This window comes from Camelus dromedarius, chromosome 16 (assembly GCF_036321535.1).
Source record: "Camelus dromedarius isolate mCamDro1 chromosome 16, mCamDro1.pat, whole genome shotgun sequence".
NCBI classification, from domain to species: Eukaryota; Metazoa; Chordata; class Mammalia; order Artiodactyla; family Camelidae; genus Camelus; species Camelus dromedarius.
The window spans coordinates 25,313,614-25,332,120 of NC_087451.1; the positions used below are offsets into that span (position 1 = coordinate 25,313,614).

General features: G+C 56.3%; 1 protein-coding gene across 1 annotated transcript; it reads right to left on the reverse strand.

Moving 5' to 3' along the window:
• Window positions 1-825: 825 nt before the first annotated feature.
• Window positions 826-18,373, reverse strand: ALDH3A2 (aldehyde dehydrogenase 3 family member A2). The gene is made up of 11 exons (XM_031467532.2): window positions 18,294-18,373; window positions 18,038-18,198; window positions 16,149-16,380; window positions 15,353-15,438; window positions 13,546-13,754; window positions 12,350-12,467; window positions 10,538-10,679; window positions 8,776-8,942; window positions 7,390-7,489; window positions 5,108-5,343; window positions 826-2,168 (listed from the first exon to the last, which is right to left on the reverse strand). The coding sequence occupies exons 2-11, from the start codon at window positions 18,188-18,190 to the stop codon at window positions 2,154-2,156; spliced, it is 1,458 nt and encodes a 485-aa protein (XP_031323392.2). The 5' UTR covers window positions 18,191-18,198; window positions 18,294-18,373; the 3' UTR covers window positions 826-2,153.
• Between the last annotated feature and the right edge of the window lie 134 nt (window positions 18,374-18,507).

An 18,507-nucleotide genomic window follows, 5' to 3' on the forward strand; every position in this document is an offset into this window, starting at 1 on the left:
TGAGAAACACCTGTTTACAGTAGCAATGATAGAAACAAGGGCATTTGGCTGTAGCCCCGGGATGGAATCTGAGGCTGATCCAAATCCTAGGATGCTCGAGGCTGGGACTGGTGACTTCAGGCAGTGGGGGCAGTCCCTTCAGTGTCCATAGCTTATAGCTTTTCACTATACACATTCACTAAACACTTCCTGACTGCGGCAGGAGGAGAAAAGGAAGCAGAGTGCAACCCCAGCACTGAAGAGTCAGCAGCGTGGACCCAGCCCCAGGCCCCGCCCACAGGCAGAGAGGCCTGTGTCCTTGTCAGCAACACACCTTAGTGAGCGTGTGCACTTCAGGGACAGAGCAGACAAGCCATGCCGTGTGTTCTAAGGTTGACAGGCACTGAGGAAAAGGGACTCCCCGCTCAAGTGCACTCAGCAGACAACACACGGGAGCTCCTCAGTTATAGACCCCGACTTGTGACGTGCCGTGTGCTTCACAAACCCCTGCAAGACGGGGTCGGTGCCGGGGCCAGCTTGTGTGTGGGATCTTACGGGCCTGGTGTCCTTGCATGCGTTTACAGGAACACTTGTTTTAGAGCAGCAGATGGGAAAGAAAGAGTTGTAAAAAACCTATTTACTATATAGATAACTTAAAAAAACTCCACAAATAACTAAGTAAATCTTGTGAAAATCTTCTTAGCTAAGAATTTAAAATGAGAACGCATATTTTAAAGTTGACCAATAGATAAAGGCAAAAAATGGATTTTGAGTTGGAGAAAACTTATGCTCAAAGAACTGGCTCCAACAAGGCATATCTGAGTAAGAATATTATTACAGTTCATGCCAATTTTATCAAATATATTTATTTATTTTGAAGCAGAAATATACTAGACAAGCCAATAATTTAGTTTAACTAGAAATTATAACGTACAATTTAGTATACCAAACAAAAATTCCATCTTGACGTTTAAGACATTTTATGATCGATTATTCTGATAGCGAAAGCCATGTTTAAGCAGCTTTTCCCTAAACTAGCCTAGTGATTAATTCCTGACACCTCACCCCGTGATGAAGACGTGACATGCTTCAGGCAGCGGTAATGGAACAGATTCATTCCAGAGCTGATTACACGCAGTGGAAGGTGAGCTATGTTCTCTTGCTGAGTGTTCAGGGCGGGGAGGGTGGGCCCTGCAGCCAGGAGACCCCTCCCCCTGCCCCCCGAGGCTCTCAGGCTGCAGTGGTGACTATCCAAGGCCTCCTGGCCACGATGGGAGATGGTCCCCTCGGTAAGTTCTGTGGACCCAATCTACTCAGAAGCTTGCTCTCAAGTTTAAAAAAGTGAAATTTACTTCCCTTGTGCTACAGAAATAAGAAACAAAGATTTGTCCTTGAAGACCCATTCGCAACTTTAAGGCGCTATGAAGGGTAGGTACTGTTATAAGTACCTTGATTACAGCATGAAAAAATGCCATTTAGGTTTTAATAAGGGGCAGAATTCTGCAACTCCGGCACCATAAAAATGACAGGTGACACTTGCATGAAATTGGCAACTGTCTTCCAGGAGACCCTAGGACTTACAAGATGCTTTGAGGGACGTCAGTCACAGTGGACCCCACAACAGATGGTCACAAATACAAGGCAGGACGGAGAATGGATGAGAAAGGAGGGCTGCCTCCTGCAGGACAGGTCAAGTCCCAGCAGGTGAGGGACAGGGACCCACGTCCCCACCCCCCACTCCTAGTCCTCGAACCTCAAGCGGGGCTGGAAAGACCTCGCCTCACATCCCTGGACAGCTGAGCTCTGGACGGCTTCACAGAGCAATGCCAGTGGGGGGAGGGGTCCCGTGTTCCGTGAACTGGAGTGGAGGAGTCACGGAGCAGGTTCTGGAGCTGGGGTTTACCCAGCACACTCTCCTCCCCAGCCCAGAGCTCCAGGATCTGGGGAGCACCGTGGAATGCGGATCCTCAGAGCGTCCTCGCTTCTGGTGGGGCGTGCTGGGGCTTGGCTGAGATGGCAGGTTTGATTAATGGTGAGTGGCAATGACCTTTAGGTTCGATTACGGTGCATTTGCAAACTTTCTATTTTTGGTAGGATTTAAAAATCATTGGCTCATTAATTATTTAAAAGAAGAATAATTCAGTAGAGACGAGGAGGTGGAACAGGATCGCTCTTCAGCAGTGTCCAGCCTGCAGAGAGCAGAAAGGAATCCAGGTTACTCTGCTGGATTAAAAACCCACCCAGCCAGCCCTGGAAACGAGCCCACTATCGGGACTCTGACAAACACGTCCCGTCCTAAGTGACGCTAAACGCGCTGGAGAAACATGGCCCACGGGTCCCTAAGGAGTCTAAGTGGGGTGGGGTGGGCTGAGGAGGAGAGACTGCACCGCCCCCCGTGCCCCCGACAACAGTAACAAGGCAGGTGGGGCTGGTCGGGGTCTGGCCGGCACCAAGGAGCGCCGTCAGAGTGGGGACAGGATTGAGAATACTTTTTTACTGTCTTGGCATTGTTAAGCAGGAGGTTCAAGTTTCCACATGAAATCTGAAAACTGATACAAAATTCTGCTTCTCAAATTTCCAAGTAGCAATGAATTTAATTGAAACCCCCCGAGGCTGAAGAGGCGAGCCACAACCTGAGTTCAAAGGTCGTATTTAATTTTCAAAGGGCGTATGACATTTATGCATTTTAAACTTTAATGTTCCTCAGCGTTTTAAAGCCTGCACAGTGCCTCCTGTAGCTTACGACAGGCTTCACCGGGGCCTACTTTGTTTCTGTGTATACGTTTATTTACTTCTTATTGGAGCACAGTCGATCTGCAATGCTGTGTTAACCTCTGGCGTACGGCGCAGCGCTTCAGTTGTGCACGTACATACGCAGATGCTCCCCTTATACTCTTTCCGCTGTAGGTCAGACAGTGGACCTTGCTGTTTTGCACTTTGAAATGCACACAGAAAACTCTGCTCAGATTCTACCGTGCTACCTTTAGACTGATCATCGCTGCTTTCAATTTCCCATTTTAAAATGTTCCAAAGCCATTCCAGTTCTGGTAAACTGAAAACTAAAACCACATCCAAGCACAAAGCTAAGTAACTAAGAGCAGAAAAGTAATTACAGAAAACTGTTTGCAATTTTAACCAATAAAAATTTCTCAAGTAAGTGTTAAATTTAGGTTCGTTTCCTTTAAAGGAGATTCGATCAGAAGAGCACAGGGGTGCAGAGAGCAGCGCAGAGCAGCAGCGGAGAGGAGAACCCCAGACCTGTCTTCGCCTCACACTGAGCCCAAACCGCCGCAGCAGCAAGGGGGGCAGGGAGCTGGGTGGGCGCCGGCCGGGCCGCCGGGTGCCCGTGCCCTCCTCCACAGAGGGGCGGGCTGCGGCCGGCGTGGCCTCGGAACAGGCCCTGCCCACAGCCATAATTAGGTCAGCCTCAGAGCTGTACTTTCTTGTTTTCAGCTAAATACGCGTTTTTATAGGCTGCTACTTCCCAGACACTAACAGAGAAAGGCTTGTTTGCCAAACCCTTCTCGGGACTCTGGGCAGGCCATTCTGCCCCCCCCCGTCTGGCATGGGAGTCACCTGTGAGGCCTTCCTGGGAACGTGGCCGGTCTGGGGAGCACGCCTGCCTGGACCACTGAGTTTTCCATGAGGCTGAGAAATTCCATCCTGACCAAGAAGATGCCTGAGACCAATGTCTTAGGAAAAGAGCAAGACAGGCAGATAGTGACCAGTGACCCAAGCACACCCCTCCTCTCAGGAAGACGCAGCAAAAAGAACAGAAAATTCTAAATCCCACAACATGTCCTGATTCACTAAGCTTGCTACTTGAGCTCTTAAGTTGAACTGTTCTTAAAAACCAAAACAAAACAGAAAGTGACTTAGAGCTTTTTATGATTATCCTCAAATTATGGAACAGAATGGAGACTAGGTCTGAACGGGCCAGCGAGCACTTCCCCCAGGACGGCTGGTGCACACGGGACTGTCCGTTTCTGGAAGTGAGCTGTGCTTTGCCCGGACCCAGCCACCGTGCCTGCACATTTCTCAGGATTCCAGCAACCCACCTCACCCTGAAAAGCTGTGGCTAACCTTTAACACTCCTTCCAGGCCCAGGTCCCAGATGTCTGACAAGCAAGGTAAACACCCTTTTCTCAATAAGCTGTAAGCCTCCCAGCGTACACGAGCAAACAACTAGAAGGAAGCGTGCCCCCTGTGGGCCCACGTCACAGAAGGGAGGGAGGCAGGAGCCCCACCTCCTCTCAGCAGATGGAGCCGGGCTGACAGCGCCCGGCGGGCGGCCCCGTCTGTGAACCACCGGGAAAGTCACCAGGGCCCTTCTCTGCAGCCCAGCCTGGTATCTCTGAGAAAATCCAAGGGACTTCAAATGCAACTGGGACCTCCGGTTCCACCAGAGCTGTAATAACTGCAGGGTGAGCCAACCTCCTTCCAGATTTTACACAGAATACGAGATAAACAGCTGTTCGCATTAACTGCTTGGATCTCGCTTCTCTCCCAAGCCTGTTGTTCATGGACGTCATCAGAATCCTCAGCGTGTCTCGCTGGCTGGCCGGGAGCTCCAAGGGCACCACCGCCCCCACCTCATCTCAGCTGCCGTCACCCAGGGCGTTCTCCAAGCCATGGGGCCGCCAGTAGTCCTGGGGACACCAGGTGTCTCAAGGGCCTCGCGGCCTGCCCACGTCTAGGCACAAAGACAAGCTCAACGTGGCCATCAACTTGGGAGGAAAAACATTCAAGCTGCTTCTGCCAAAGCTGCGTCCCCACCGCGCCTGACACCAGCACCCTCCCATCCACGGCGCGGCCTGTGGGTTCATGCACGTCAAAGAGCAAAACTGAAACAGACACCAGCAGTGAAGGATGCTCAGAGTCCCACAGGCGCGGCCTCCAGGGCAGAAACGCTCAGCCCGGGGCCGCACATGGCTCCAGAGGACCGGGCTGCTGGGCCGCAGGGCTCGGCTCTGCCGCTGGGGACAGAAGCCCAGAGATGCTCCCAGGGCTTGGGGCTGGCCAGCAGGCTGCAGCTCACCGGCCCGAGAGGCAGCAGGAGAGAACTGACTTATAAAAGCAGAGGCGCCCCTAAGACAGAAGAGACGTGGCCGGCAGCCCCGGGACTCACCTTGATGAGCACGGCCACCACGACGCCCAGGAGCGTGAGTAACAGGAGGCCCAGCTTCCCTCTGCTGAACCGTCTCAACAAGAAGAACTTTGCCCAGTCCACCTTCGACGGGCTGTTGGGAGGGTATCTGAGTTTGTTAGCACCTTCTCTCTTTAAGCTTTTTAATAAACAGGGACGCTGATGAGAAAAGGTATCGAAGCTGTACTTCCCGTGATAAGCTCCCATCCCGCTGGAACCTGCAACGAGGGAACAGAGGGGACAGGCTCCACTGTGGGTGCGAGCGCCACGGCCGGCCACTGACTCCTCCAGCCCTGCACAACCTCCCCGCACCCCGGCGAGGCGACCCCGTCACAGGGGCCGCAGCTCCCTGGGTCACCATCGCTGTGTCGGCCCAGGCTCACCGTCCCCCCACCCCGCTGTGCACAGCATCGTCACCCCAACTCCTGAGTGGAAAGGGGGCTGGGCAGGGTCAGGTGACCTGCCCAGGGTGAAGGATGCAAAGTCCGAACGTGAGCCCAGGCCAGTCCGACCCCGAGGGCTGCGTACGCCCTTCCCCACCATCACACGTGGCTGGGCCACAGCTCCCTCCCCTCCAGGCTCCTGGGAAGTAACCCAGCCCGGGGTGCAGGCCATACGCTGGGTGGTGCTGAGCCCGCTGAGAAAGCTGTGCCCTGGGCCAGGCTCACTCCTCTGCTCCACGGTGTGCACGGCCCGGGCTCTGGTGCATCCATTAGGGGACAGCTGAAGCCACAGGGAAGTTTGGCAATGTGTATCAAATATAAGCACGTCAAAGAAAAAACTAAACTACGTGCCAAAGTATTACCCGTGCACACGCCTGGGCGGGGTGGTACATTTCCTTATGCCTTTCGGTCCTGTTTTGCCCCCTTTCCCAAAAGGCCTGTATTACTTTTAGAATGAGCATAAAAATGCACTTCATTTAAAACATGTACAGCAATTATGTTTCTAGACGCTTTTCCTAAGGGAATAGTCAGAAATTGCCTCCAAATATATTAGAATCATAATACCCCCCCCCAAAGCCCCTGAAATTGCAAAAAACCGACACAGGAATGAAGTCAAGCAAATGCGCCGCATTCACACTGGGACAGTGAGCAGCCAGGACGACGGAGACACAAGCATGCTGGCGCGGGAATGCCGCACCACTCCGCACGCCCGAGGGGGAGAGGTGACCTTCAGCTAGCAGGGTGCGGGCGACCTGTGCGTTTACTCTCTGGGCTCTTCCATCTTTGCCAAGTTTTCTTGAAAAGGCTATATTCCTTCTGCATTTCAGGGAACAAGGTGTGTTTTGTCAGAGGAGAGGCTACGGCAATGCTGCCACAAGCCGCCTGGTGACAGGGGAGAGGGACCAAACCCACGTCACTGGACGTGCCTGTGGGAGCCCTGGTGCAGCAGTGGTGAGGTGAGGTGGGGTTCGGGGCGGCAGAGTCTAATCCTTTAAGTATCGGGGCAGCAGGATGATGGCCACTCCAGCCCCCACCCCACCAACCTTCCTTCCTTTCAGTCCCCACTCCCTGCATCGCCAGCTCCAGCCTGGTCCTGCCCTGTCCCTGCACCTGCCAGCTCCCCCGCCCCTACACATGCCAGCACAGGGTCAGACGCTGGCAGTATGTTCACATTCCCGGAAGGGACACGTGGCTACCAGGGGAACCAGGGGACAGGCCTGCCTCCATCAGGAGCAGGTGGTCCTGCTACACTGGGCCACCCCACCCCCAGCGAGTGATTGTTTATGCAACACAGAGGGAGAGTTGAAGCAGGAGCTTTTAAGATGGAAGCTTTTATACCGGTTGCTTCTTGTTGTGAGAACTTTGATGTGTTTGTTATTTTGAAATATCTCTATTAGATAACAAACAAGTCTACCACCTTATGGCCTGAAGGAAAAAAAGAAGTTGCATCAATCATCTCTGGGGTGAGAGGAAGACAGGTCACAGCTGAGAGGGGGCAGGGGGCACCAGGCTGTGTCCCTGAGCTTCACCGAGAATGACTCTCCTCCTGCCCGGCCTCCCGAGAGCACGGGGAGCCCTGCTCTCCTCAGCTGTGAAACAGTTCAAGGAGCGGCCGCTCCCGGCGGAGGGCTGGGGGCGGCGCGGTGGGCACCGAGCAGCCAGCAGAGGGACAGCAGAAGCCTCGGCTGCTGTCAGCTCCGGGCAGGTGAGCCTGTCACTCAGTCCCCGTTAGGAAAAAAAAAGAGGAAGCTCATCAACTCATGTGACACCCGATGTCTGCGTGAGGGGTGGCGCGCTGTGCAGGCGGCCGGGGGCACTCACCCACTCCTCCGAAGGGCAGGGAGCTGAGCATGAAGTGCATGATCACGTCGTTGCCGGTGACACCCCCGCTGGACGTGTGGTCGATCAACCACTTGGTGAGCTGGGGACGGAACAGAACGCAGTCCTGGCTCGCGGCCTGCGGCCCCCTCCAGGCTGGGGGCAGCTAGCCCAACACCGGGGACCTACAGTTGGTCCGTTCAGTGACTGTGATGGGTAGCTGATGCTCGGATGCACATCCAGTCCCTGGAGGGAGGCCACGGCTGCAGCCATCTGATCAGGGACAGTTCAGACTACACTCTGGTCTTTAAAAATGTTAGTATTTTTCTATCTCTGCCCTAAATGACAGCACATGATTAACAGATACCATTTCATGTTTACTGAATGTGAAAAATATTTCCAGTTTCAGATTTGGCATCCTGTTTTTGAAGAAAACTGTTGGTTGGCCCAAGACCCGAAGAGGCGCAACGACACCTGACTGGTAAACGTCACATCCCCTGCCGCCAACCAGCCGAGAGTCCTTCGTAGTGAATGCCGCCGCTGACTGTGGCACTGCACGCCCCCCCCCCCACTGCTCTCTCTGGGCATTTAAGCTGTCGGACCGCTGCCTTACCGACCTGTTCTGAACTGAGCCCCGCACGCTCGTCTCACCTGGCGGGCCTCAGACCCAGGTCCCGCCAGCACCGCGCTCTACAAGCTGCCACGCCCACCTGCACGTTGCCATCGGAGGCTCTGCAGGAAACCCATCATTTGGGGACTCCTCAGACCCCGCCTGGCTGCACCTTCCTCTTGAGTTTTCCCCTTTCTTCAGGGGACTCCGGAACCCACTGGCCCACTGTGAGGCCACTGTCCCTTCGCAGCAGCCAGTCACCTCGGGTACGGATGAGCAAGCCACACAGGGGCAGAAGGGCCGCTCGGCCCGGTGTGACGTGGTGTGGCCACTGCTCCAACAAGATAAGGCAGCTGTGGAAACTCGAGTCCGAGCCCTCACGACCACTTCCACAGCGGTGCAGGTGATCTCTGACCCGCACAGCCCCGCCGGGGGGCGTGGACACCACGGGGTGAGGGCACGGCTCTTCCGCAGGAAGGCCTTGTGGATTCACAGCAGAAGGGCTTCTCATCTGGGCCCGTGAAAGTCTCCCAAGTACCGGGGGGTGTTACGGGTCGTAAGACTTGTGACATTTACGCTGAAGACTCGGCTCTCGCCCCAGGGAGTGTGGGAGCGGTTATGGTGAAAACCCCAGGGCCTGGTTACCCAAGGCGGCGCTCCAGCCTCGCTGGCGGGCCTCCAGCGTCACAGAAACAATCACCATGTGCTTTACAGCAAAGAAAGCACTATTTCTGATCGTGGCTCATGACAGCGAGCCACCTGTCCGCTACGAAGTTTACCTTATTGTTCTGAGAAAATATGTAGAGAGCCAGGGGCTTCTCCCGCTCATTGATGAACCGCACGGCCTCCTCGGCGCTCTTCACGGGCACTATCGGAAGAACTGGTCCAAAAATTTCTTCCTGCATCACTTTGCTTCCAGGATCAACGTCAGTGAGTATTGTTGGGGCTGAAAAGAAACAAGCAAAATGAAAGCACTGACGGAGAAGAGGGACAGGCCAGCCCTCAGGCAGCTCTGCCTCATTGGGTCACCACAGCCCCCTCCCACTCCCACCCAAGTGTCGTCTGCTGAACAGAGTCCGAGAGCGCGGAAGAGCCGTGCACAGTCCACGTCTCCAAGCACGTGCACCGGGGGTCCCTGTGCAAACCAAGGCAGAGACACAGACTAGAGTAAGTCCTGTTTGTGTTTCAGCCTGTCAGCGCCACCCTCGCACGTTAACAGGTGCATGTGGTTACATCTTTCTGTGGACGGGTCTTTCTGGGAGGCAGATAGTCCCTCTGTGGGTCCAGCCAACACTTCTTAATTCAAGTGCTTTCCTGCATATGAGCTCTCTGAACTGTACCAAAGCTCTGCCAAGTTTGGAAAACAGTTAAAAGGGTGGGGTCCCCCAGGCCTTGGCTCAGCACTCCGTGCACTGTGGGGAAGCGACAGAGGAGGGCCGCACGGATGCGCAAGAGCTCTGCAGAGCTCCAGCGGCCACACCAAGGGCGCCCCCAAGCCGCAGTGTGCAGAGAGCCCCGTAGAGGGGCGGGCGTTCAACGGCAGGAGAGGACACCCGACACCGAGTCTGCTCTGCTCGCCCTCGGTCTCTACTAGGTTGTCCTGGCCACGTGGCGGAGCACAGCTCCTTCCAGCACACTCCAGGGGTGCACAGCTGCTCCCCCAAATGCACTGCCCGCTGCATCCCTGGGTTGGAGGACCAAGGTGGTCTGGGTGTCCATCCCGCTCTACACAGCCACGTGTAGAGGACCCGGACCCCAGGTCAGGGGAAAGTCCCCAGCTGGTCTGAGCTGATCACGACAGACCTCTGGCCACTGACCAGCGGAGATGTGGGCAGAGTCCACGTGTGGAGGACGGTAGGACACAAGATGAAAGAACGGGGGTCCTGAGGGTGTGACTGAGCCACTGAACTGACACCCAGGAGCACTCTGGGACTGCTCCTCACGCTTCTCCACACAACCTACGTCCTTTAAGTTTGCTTTTCAGAAGCGGGGATTTTTCGTGACGTGTGCATCCTCTGATAAGACAGGGCAAGCAGAGAGATGCAGAGAAGCTTTCCCAGCTGTGTGTGATTCTTCTGTCCTCTCGTATGTTACTTTAGGTAAGTGTGTTTAAGATTTAGAAGTACTGCTTACTCAGGGCTAAAGATAAAAACCACGAAGGCAGTAAACACGCAATGGGGCCGAGCGTGACAGGGGAGCACAGTGCTTCTGGACGGGAACTGCCCCTGCCAGCTGTAGGGTCGTGGCCGAGCTGCCTCCTTCCCTGAGCCCTTTCCCCAGCCCGAAACTGGAAATAATGACACAGTTTAGTTCTGCTTCTCAAGGTTGCCAGGAAGGAAAAGCGAGATGAAGCGTGTGTGTGAATATCAATGGCAGGTGCAACAGAGGTGCAATCATCACACATGCAGGTTTACAAGGGAGCAGCAAACCAGAAAGCAGCGTTAAACACTCCCCGTCCGGTAGTTTGTTTAGGGTCAGTAACCAGTGTCAATGAACCCGTGGAAGTGCCCCCCCCGCCCCGAGCAGGCAGGCTCCCGTCACCTATGTAGCGCGTGGCCTCGTCGGTCTCCCCGCCGAACGCCACCTTCTGTCCTTCCAGCAAACTCAGAATCCTCTTAAAGTGGCGGAGGTTGATGATCCTCTCGTAGTCAGGAGACTCTTTTATATTTTCTCCATAAAATTCCTGTTTAAAATAATAGTGTTTAATTGTCACAAAAGACCCACACGTTAAATTTCTTCAGTAACTATAAAATTCACTCATGCCCCCGAATCGGGTTTTCTGTCCACAGAATACAACGCCCACCCCCAAGTTTTTTGGTAGGTCAAGGATAAGGGCTGAAGCACGCACACAGATCCCCCATCGACCCGGGGGGTGCAGAGGGCTGCACGTGCGCCCGCGCACCAGCCGCGGCTCCGCTCCCCACGCCGGGAGCTGGGGGCCCGCAGCAGGGAGCCACTGCCCCCGCACCAGCAGTGTCCGGGGCGGTCTGCGGGACCCTCCGCCGAGCTCTGCACTTCACTGTGCTGTATCTTCTCTAGACTGGAATCTCCACATGGCACAGATCATTGCGAAACCAGAACACAGTTTTGGTAAATTATTCAAAGTAAAAGAACCTCAAAAAACATTCAATCAGTGTTTATTACATAAAACAAACACCAAGTTTCTGAGTTGTGGCGTCACTTCAAAGCCTCGTGGGAGCTCTCAACTTCCTGCCTGACGGAAGTGAGCACTGCCCGCCGCCCTCCGCCCGCCAGCCTCGTCTGTGCGATGAGAAGGCCCAGGGCAGCCTGGTGAAATGCATACTCCTGGGCCCCAGCTCCGGGGCCATCACAGTGGTTTTCAACATGGGCTGCACCTCAGAGTCCCCTGCAGACCCCAGGCCCCTGAATCACATTCTTTGGAGGGTGAGGACTGGACATTGTCTCAAGGGCTCCTAGCTGACCTCGGTGGAAAAGCCCTGCATTGAGAGCAGAAAGCCTCAAAGGCAGGCAGGGGGCCTCCCCCTGAACTGCATTCAGAACCGCGTTCAGCACCGCACTCTACCAGGCACATCGTCTCTAATCCCCGGGAGTCTCCAGTCCCACAAGTATCCTGGAGCCCCCGTTCCCAGAGCCTGGACGAGCCCCCTTCCACGGTCTCCTTGTCTGGCCCGTCTTCCCCCTCAGACCCCCGCGTCTCGCACAGCTCCCCTCCCCAGTCACAGCCGTGCGCCTCAGGGTCCCAAGCCTCCCCACTGGCGCTCAGGAAGCACCTGGTGGGGGCGCTGCGCCTCTTCCCGCAACTTCTCCCACCCTCCCTTCCAGCCCAAACCCTGCACGTCGTCAGGCTGGGCCTGGGACACCGCCAGGCGGCCTCAACTCCCTCACTCGAGACCGTCACTTCAAACACCCAGAAGGACCGACAGCTGCGTCAAGAGCACGCCGTGGAGAGGTGTTTAACTTAAGTCACTCCTCCGGACTGCTGGCCTCCCTGGCCCTCTGCACACCTGAGAACTGACCCTCGACCAGCAACGGCCACATCTGTCAAGGGCCTGTGCCTGCGCCCGAAGGGCGGGTGACGCCTTCCCGACCACGTGGTTACTGAGCTTGTCTTTAAAGCGTGTGCTACAGCTAATGCATCGATCAGGAACTAGTGCCTGGACGGTCTCAGGGCGCGCGCCACCAGCCCAACTCCGCGCGCGCAGGCCTTCTACGGCAGGTGTGTGGGGCACTGCTCATCAGCCAGGAAACTGACTCATCTCAGGCGCGACTGGAATCTTCCGGGGGAGGGGCCGGGGGAGGGGTGGCGCCTGGAGGAGCTGGCTTCACCCTGCTCCCTAAGGAAACAGCGACTGAGCTGCGCTGAGCACAGACCTTCACGGCGTCCTTCATCTTCTGCACGATTTGGTCCTGGAGGGCTGGCTCGCAGAGGACGTAGTCGGGGGCGATGCAGGTCTGGCCGCAGTTCATGTACTTCCCCCAGGCGATGCGTCTGCGGAAACCACACAGGCACGGCGCTCAGCCACCTGCCCCGGCCCTGCGTGCTCTCATCTGCCACCTAGCTGTGTGCCTAAGCGTGCTTGGTGATCTTTATGAAAAACAAAAGCATTTCAAACACTCATCTCCAAACCAGGTGGCTGGAACTTTGAACGCATTTTCAGCCGACAGGATGTTCTGAGGAGCAGATAAGGCCTCCGCCAGCTCACAAGGGGCGGCTCTTCACCGGCAGCAGCGCCACTCCCTGGGGCAGGGAGAGACAGCAGCCCCACGCCCTCGTCCTCCCTCCCAGCCAAGAGGACGTCGGGGAGGACAGGAGTGGTGCATGACTGCAGCTCTCTGGCTGGGGCTCCAGGGCTGCTGCCAGCGTGTCGGGGCCGAGCAGGACGGGAACCCGCCCCGTGGAAAGCCGCGTCCGAGCACGGATGGGAGTCCACTGTCCCAGGGGCTCCTGTTCCGGCAAGGAGATGTCTACTCACGAGGCCAGCCTGGACCCCAGCCTAAAGCCCACGCCGCCTGCCCGCCTCCCTCGTCGGGGGGTTGGTGTGGGGGAGAGACGGCGCATCGCCCGAGCACGGTCAGTTGTGGGTTCGCTGTGAGCCAAACCTGCCTTAGCAGAGAGACCCAAGACCTTTCATTTCCTAGCTCTCAGACGCAAGATGCTACTCGGAATTAAAACATGAGTTGAACTGGCTTTCCCAACAAAGGACCTCAGTTAAGAGCGCAGCATGACGCCCTTTCTTTGGGAACGTAAGGGCTTCACGAGGCACACCCAGCACTCTGCATCGTCTCCTTGGACCACCTACAAGCAGAACAGTGAAGCTTTCCCACCAGATCAGCGATCCCGAGAACACAGAGAGCTTTTTAGTCCTCCTAAGGACAACACGTGGCCTCAAGACCTCGTGTTCACCTCTCCTGGCGGCAGCACCAGGGGACTTTGTGGAAGAGTGCTATTCTCTGCGAAGATGCCAACCACCTGAGCGCCGGGGTCCAGTGCAAAGAGCCCACGCTAGCCCGTCAGGGAAGTCTCTGCTGAGCTGGGAAAGCCCAGGTAACCAGAGAGCCAGTCCCACCTGCAGGCGACGTCCAGGTCACAGTCTCTGTCAACGTAGCACGGGCTCTTCCCTCCCAGTTCGAGAGTCACGGGGGTCAGGTGCTTGGCCGCAGCTTCCATGACAATTTTTCCAACAGTGGCGTTTCCCGTGTAAAGAATGTGGTCAAATCGATGCTTCAGAAGCTCTGTGGTTTCCTCGACACCACCGTTAATGACAGCGTATAGGTCCTTAAAGAAGGAAAAACAAATCTGTGTGTCACCAGATTAATCCTATTGTCTAACGTGAGCCACTTCTTCAAAAGAGACACGTAGCATTCAGTAAAACCATGAGAAAATGGAGACTGGCCCCTGGGAGAATGGAAGAAGGGCCGACGGGGGACCCGGGGAGAAGAGTCTTGTGGCATCTGAGAACCAAACCCACGTGGGACTGACCAGAGCCCAGTGTTTCCCCCCCGAGCCCAGCAATGGAGACACAAAGGAGAAGAGAGCAGACGAAGCACATGAGACAGCCCATGCAAGTGGCGGACTTTGCGAGAACGAGGCTGCTGTCAGTGACTGTGGCACGGGCCACGGGCGACGGTCCCAGCCTGGACAGCGCGGGGCTCAGCCCAAGGTAGGAACCAACTGGACGGTGTGGAAGTCTGGCCGGTCAGGCCCGGCCCCGTCAGCCGCCAGTGTGACCCCCCGGCAGGCTGCCCCGCACCTCCAAGCCTGCGTTTCCCTCGTCACCGGGGGAAGTCACAGGGCTCTGGACTGAGCCTCGCGTGCCCCGTGCTATTGTGAGCTTCTGGTAGAGGGGAGGGACATCTTGGACAACAACAATGTGAAAAGTGACCCAGAACAGAAGCCAAGGGCGGTGGGCAGCATCTCAGGCATGGGTGCTGACCCCAGCCGACTGGCGACCTCGCGCTGCCACTCGGTCTCCGTCACTCGAAGTTCAGCTGCCCAGCAAGTGCTTCACCTTTTCTCCTGCCCACGGCTAAGCCTACGGAGCACGTGGGGCTGGTCCCCCAGCAGGCAGGGTGGGCAGGGCAGGAGCCGCTCTCCCATCGGGGCGGAGAAGGCCCTGCAACCTCTGTCTTCCAGTTCCCGACCCTGCTCAGTCCATGACATCTCACTGTCTCCGCTATGCCTCTGAGCTGGGCCCCACAGCTCTTAGAGAAAAACTGCCCCGCGGGCTGCCGGAGCAGTGACGAGACAGCAGAGAACGCTGTTTCTCCAAGAGCCGGGGCTGGTCTTGGGGCTGTTGGAAAGTAACCTGTGCAACTGCAGGCATGATGCCGCACAGCCGCCCCTCAGTGCAGCAAACGGAGCCCCCCCGACCCCTGCGTGGAGGGACCACACTCTGACTCAGAGATGGTTTTCTCTACCTGGCTTCTGAAACCTAAACGCTGGCACCTTGACTCTGAGTGAGGGTCCACACTCTGGTTCAGGAAGCCACTTTCTGGAGTTTTCACGCACAAACATGCCCACTTAAAAGCAGAAGTGTTCCTACATAACCACAGGCCATTAAGACAGAGTGCCCAGCACAGTACCAGTCCCTCATTAAGTCATTCACAAAGTGAATGCACCTGAAATCCTGTTAGATCAAACAGGTTGATCCAAATTTCAAGCAGCAGAGGAGGCTCCACGGAAACCGTGTAAGTAAACAGCTGAGCTTCTCACAGCTCGTCTTGAACTTACTTTCTCCTACTAAGACGACGGTGGGCGGCCCCAGGGGACTGCACCCGCAGGCCTGGCCGTTGGCGACAGTGCACGAGCAGAAGGCGAGACGTGGGCTTGCCGCGACAGACACACATGCTGAAGACGGGCCGACGCGCTCTTACCTGGTCTAGGTACTGAGGGAGGAGCTTGGCCAAGGTAGTGGCTGTATTTTCACTGATTTCAGAAGGCTTGACAATCACAGCATTTCCTAAACAAAACAGAAAGCAGGGCAGTGTTGTCTCATTTTTGAGTAACCCTGACAGCCACGTGAGGACAAAGTACTCTGACACTGCCAAGCCCCTCCTCCTGCCCCTGCTCCCGCTTCCTCTCCCCGCCCCCCACCCCATGCCCAGGGACAAGAGGCTCCATCACTTCCCCAAGGCCTCCAGCTTTCCCTCCCTCTTCACTCATGCCCGCCCTTGGAGTTTCCTGCTCACCCCGGAATTACTGGGCAAAGAAGCCTTGTCAACACAAAGCTGTTGATCTAGATCCTGGAGAAGTGAGAAGCTAGTCTCTCGCAGGTGCTGTACATCTGAGCTAGCAATGCTCCCACAGCCCTCACCTGGATGAGACTGGCCAGGCAGAACCAAATGGTTCATGCAAATGCAGAGCCGGCACCGGAAACCACGTCAGAGTACGGACGCCTGACTCCAGACTCCTGGGCTGTCAACTCACGCATGCCTCTACACCCTCACAGGTTCATCCCCATGTGCTTCAAAAAATAGTCACTGTGCAAATCTCTGGAGCTCACGGAATGCGTAATACTAGTATTAATGAATTCTCAATACACTTGTATAAGCAAACCAAGGCAAGCCACCAAAGCGAATATATTTAATTACACACTATCCTTAATTTACAACCACCTTGAGAGGACAAGCCCCTCCCTCTGAGAAGGCAGGAGACACACTGACACCAGACCTGCAGCGATGGCGCCTATCAGAGGCTGGATGGTGAGAATAAATGGGTAGTTCCAGGCTCCGATGATCAGCACAACCCCCAGGGGCTCAGGCTGAATGTAGGCCTCGTCCAGCATGGTGAGCAGGTTCTTCCTGGCTGGGGTCGCAGCAGCCCATTCGGGAAGCTTCTCCAGCACGAGATCAATTTCCCCAAGAACACTAATGACTTCTTGACTGTAAGCGTTGAGTTCACTCTGTTGCGAGAGAATCACAGCCAACCTTCATGAGTGTGATAAACAGCCCTGCGCGTCAGAGACGCGCGGCCAGGCACACTCGCGGGGACAGCTGGCGTAGGCAGACCAGGTGGTCTGCCGGGCAGGCTGTGCCTGCCCTCTCCAAGCCCACAGTAAAGACTTGCTAACTCCCTTTGTAACACGTCCACGCTCTCTACATCGGTCATTTAAAGCCAGGCTTAAACAGTAACTCTTTCATAACGTACAGCACAGGGAACTATATTCCGTATCTTGTAGTAAGCTATAATGAAACAACATGAGAACAATTCTATGTATGTACATGTCTGACTGAACTATTATGCCGCAGGCCAGAAACTGACATGATGTTGTAAACTGACTACACTTCAATTTAAGAAAAAATGAGCTTTCAGGGAGACTTCCCTAGTTCATAAGTGTGCCATTTATCAATCACTGCAACTATGCTTTCACTTGTATCTTAGTATTTCAACCTTAATACGCTGGCTTACAGCTACAATCACATTTACCTGTGTATGTTCTGTTCCCCAGCCAAATGTAAAACCCTCAGGGGCAAGACATTTATTGTGCTTCTTTGTTATACATATGCTTACAAACGCTTGGAAAATAAACAATCCAGACTTTCTGGAGTCTTACTTAACCCACCTTGTTTATTAGATGTCACAGTCTCTCCACCCAAACTACCACAAAGGAAATTTCATAGTTACTGTTGTTACTACCCACGTTTACTACCCCTCAAAATAATCTTTGGGGGGCCAGTGAGGAAGGGGGTCTCACAAAGCCAGAGCAAGGCTTGTTACCCCTAGAATGAAGACAGAAAGTAAAAACAAAATGGTAACAATATTATTACAAAATACAGGAGAATATATTTAGACCCTAAACACTGACCAAAACCTTGCTACTCAGAGCATGGTTCCAAAACAGGCAGCAGGTATGCCCTGGGAGCTCCTTAGAAACTCAGGTTCTCAGACCCCTGCCCAGACCTACTGAACCGTCATGCGCACTTAAACAAGATCCCCGGGGGCCTGGCCAGTGCACTGGAGTCGGAGGAGCACAGGCCAGAGACACAAAGTCCTGGGGGAAATGTGAGTGCCACAGCGACCACCCCAAAGCCTCTGCCTCTGTAGGAAACCACAGACAAAGGGAAGACAAGAAACAGTCCTGGAGGAAGGTATCTGCTGTACACGAAGCTGACAAATTACTGAGACCCGGCACGTACAAAGGACTCCTATGAACGCCAGGGAAGGGACCGTGAATGCAGCAAGAAAACGGGCAAGAACGGGAAAGGTAATCCACAAAGGGGAACCGCGGAGGCGGGAGGCCCGGGGAGCGGGGGGAGGGGGTCCGGGACACCCGGGGGCGCGGGGCGGGGGGATCGGGAGGCCCGGGGGCGTGGGGCGGGGTCCGGGAGGCCCGGGGAGCGGGGGGAGGGGGTCCGGGAGGCCCGGGGAGCGGGGGGAGGGGATCCGGGACACCCGGGGGCGCGGGGCGGGGGGATCGGGAGGCCCGGGGGGCTCGGGGCGGGGGGATCAGGAGGCCCGGGGGCGTGGGGCGGGGTCCGGGAGGCCCGGGGAGCGGGGGGAGGGGATCCGGGACACCCGGGGGCGCGGGGCGGGGGGATCGGGAGCACCGGCGGGCGCACCTTGCTCAGGTCGGCGGTGATGGCCGCCAGGATGTCCTTCTCGCGCTCTTGCACCATACGGCGCAGGGCCTCGAGCTGCTGCCGCCGGAACGTCAGGGGGCGCGACCGGCCGGACCGGAAGGCGGCGCGAACCCGCTGGACCTCGCGCTCCATTGTGGATCCTGAGGGTAGAGGGGAGACCGGGCGTCGTGGCGGGCGAGTGGACGCCGGGGCGAGGGTGCCTCCCCGCCACCCCCAGCCTCGACCCCGGTCGCACCTCCGTCCCCGCCCGCTCGCTCGCTCGCTCGCTCGCTCCGCCGCCAACTGCCGGACTGCTGCCCCTCGGGCCGGCTCCACCCCGAGCCGCGCCCCTATTGGCCAGAGCGGCCCACGTGACCCGCAGCCGGCCGCCGTCGTGCCGGGACCCCCGCCCGCGGAGGCCGACAGAGTCGGGGCGGCGCGGCGTTCGGCGGGGGCGGCGCGGGGCGCGG